The following is a 2,345-nucleotide window of genomic DNA, read 5'->3' on the forward strand; positions in this document are numbered from 1 at the left end:
TCAAAACTAATTCGGCACTTGCACACAAAACATCCCGAACTAAAAGGTAAACCTTTGGACTTTTTTGAAAGAAGAAAAAGTGATCACGAAGCTGAAAAACGATTACTAAGGACAGGTTTATCAACAAAGCCAAATGCACTAAGAGCATCGTACTTGGTGTCTCACCGCGTCGCTAAGACTAATAAACCATTTAGGCTACTATCGGAGAAGAATTGATTTTACCAGCGTGTAGTGATATTTGCCGTGAAGTTTTAGGAGAATCGGCAGCTAAAAAGATAGCGCAGGTTTCGCTTTCTGCGCGCACTGTTGCGAGACGTATTGAGGACATGGCGATAGACATTGAAGCTCAACTGTTAGAGCGGTTGGTGAAGTCACCATGGTTTGCGATTCAGCGTGATGAATCTACTGATATGGAAGACAAAGCTGTGCTGCTAGTTTTTGTTCGATATCTTTATGAAGAGGATGTTCATGAGGACATGTTATGTGCTTTGTATTTGCCAAAAAAAAACACAGCCTCCGAACTGTGGAAGACTCTGAATGAGTATTTCATAGGGAAACTAAACTGGTCTTTTTGTGTCGGTCTGTGTACGGATGGGGCTGCAGCCATGATTGGTCGTCTGTCTGGTTTGACTGCTCGAATTAAGGAGGTCGCACCAGAGTGCGAGGCCACTCATTGTTTCATTCACACTTCACAGAGAAATGCTGGCTAGCCGAAAAATATCATCCGAGCTTCATAGTGTATTCAATGATGTAGTAAAAATGATCAACCTTATAAAAGCACATGCACTGAACACTCGGCTGTTTGAGCAGATATGTGAGGACATGGATGCCGAGCACAAATGCCTTCTGTTGTACACAGAAGTAAGGTGGCTCACCAGAGGAAAATCACTGAACAGAGTTTTTGAACTAAGTGAGCCACTGCAAAGGTTTCTTTTGGAGAAAAATTCAGATCTTGCTAGCAAATTTATTGATGAAAAATGGGTTCTCAAACTTGCCTACTTGTGTGACATATTCAATCTGCTCAATGAACTAAATCTTTCACTTCAGGGCAAAATGACAACTGTATTCAAGTTGGCAGATAAAGTGGCTGCGTTTACAGAAAAACTAAAATTGTGGGAGCAGCGCGTAAACAAAGGGGTTTTTGACATGTTTCAAACATTAGCAGAGACTTTGAAAGACAGTGAGCCTGAGTAAGAGTTCTCCGAACTTGTGAGCAGACACTTGCGTAGGCTACTCTTTTAATAGAATTCAAGCGCTATTTTCCAAGCGCTAAAGACCCTCGAAATGCAAAGGATTGGATCCGTAATCCATTTATTTTCAAACCTGGTGAATCGACCTTACCTGTTCGACAACAGGACCAGCTCCTGGATATTGCTAATGACGGTAGCTTGAAAGTTATTTTTCATACAACGACTCTACCAACGTTTTGGATGAAAGTCTTGCCGGAATACCCTGACCTTGCCATAAAAGCATTAAAAACCTTGCTGCCATTTCCGACATCCTATTTATGCGAGTCTGGATTTTCTGTAATGGCAGCAACAAAGACGAAACCGCGAAACAGATTGGACGTGAGAGAAACATTGCGGGTGTCGTTGAGTTCTATATTTCCTAGGTGGGATCGTCTCGTTGAGGCAAAACAAGCCCAAGGCCCACATTAAATAATGACATTACAGTATATGAGCTGCAATAAATTTTCATGGTTGAACATTAGATTTTTTTAAAGACCGGTCCGCGAAAAAATTTCATTTTGAAACCGGTCCGCAGAGCAAAAAAGGTTGCCGACCCCTGATGTAAAGAACTCCGCTAAGTGGATACCGATTGCTTCATCCAACCCTGACTGTGAAGTTGAATGGACAGCCACTGAAATCGAAGGCACAGCTGTGATCGACGTGTATAAACCACCAAATACACGTCTGCAAGCTAACTCCATTCCCGCCTTTGCTCCACCATGCATATATGCCGGAGACTTCAATTCCCACAGCACAACCTGGGGCTACCGCCACTCAAATGCAGACGGCATAGCGCTTGAATCATGGGCAGCTGTCACTGGTATCCAATTAATGTTCAACCCAAAACAACCAGACAGTTCTTTGTCAGGAAGATGGAAAACAACAACCAATCCAGATCTTGCCTTTGCCAACCTCAAAGGACCTTTACCAAACCGTACCATCCTTAACCCCTTTCCTAAGTCCCAACATAGACCATCGCTCATCACCCCTGAAAACCCATTCAACCCAGTTTAAAGCAAACCTGTGAAGAGGTGGAATTTTCGCAAGGCAAACTGGACCAAATTCACACTCCTGGTTGAAAAGAAAACCCGGCACCTCCCAGAACCAACTTCTGAC

At 43.2% G+C, this 2,345-nt stretch overlaps 1 protein-coding gene across 1 annotated transcript; it reads left to right on the forward strand.

The window, feature by feature from the left end:
* Positions 1-326: 326 nt before the first annotated feature.
* LOC145768960 (SCAN domain-containing protein 3-like) lies at positions 327-710 on the forward strand. Its single transcript, XM_082580562.1, has one exon. It carries the CDS (start codon positions 327-329, stop codon positions 708-710), a length of 384 nt encoding a protein of 127 aa, XP_082436688.1.
* The last annotated feature ends 1,635 nt before the right edge of the window (positions 711-2,345 follow it).

This window comes from Aplidium turbinatum, chromosome 4, assembly GCF_918807975.1.
Source record: "Aplidium turbinatum chromosome 4, kaAplTurb1.1, whole genome shotgun sequence".
NCBI lineage: Eukaryota > Metazoa > Chordata > Ascidiacea > Aplousobranchia > Polyclinidae > Aplidium > Aplidium turbinatum.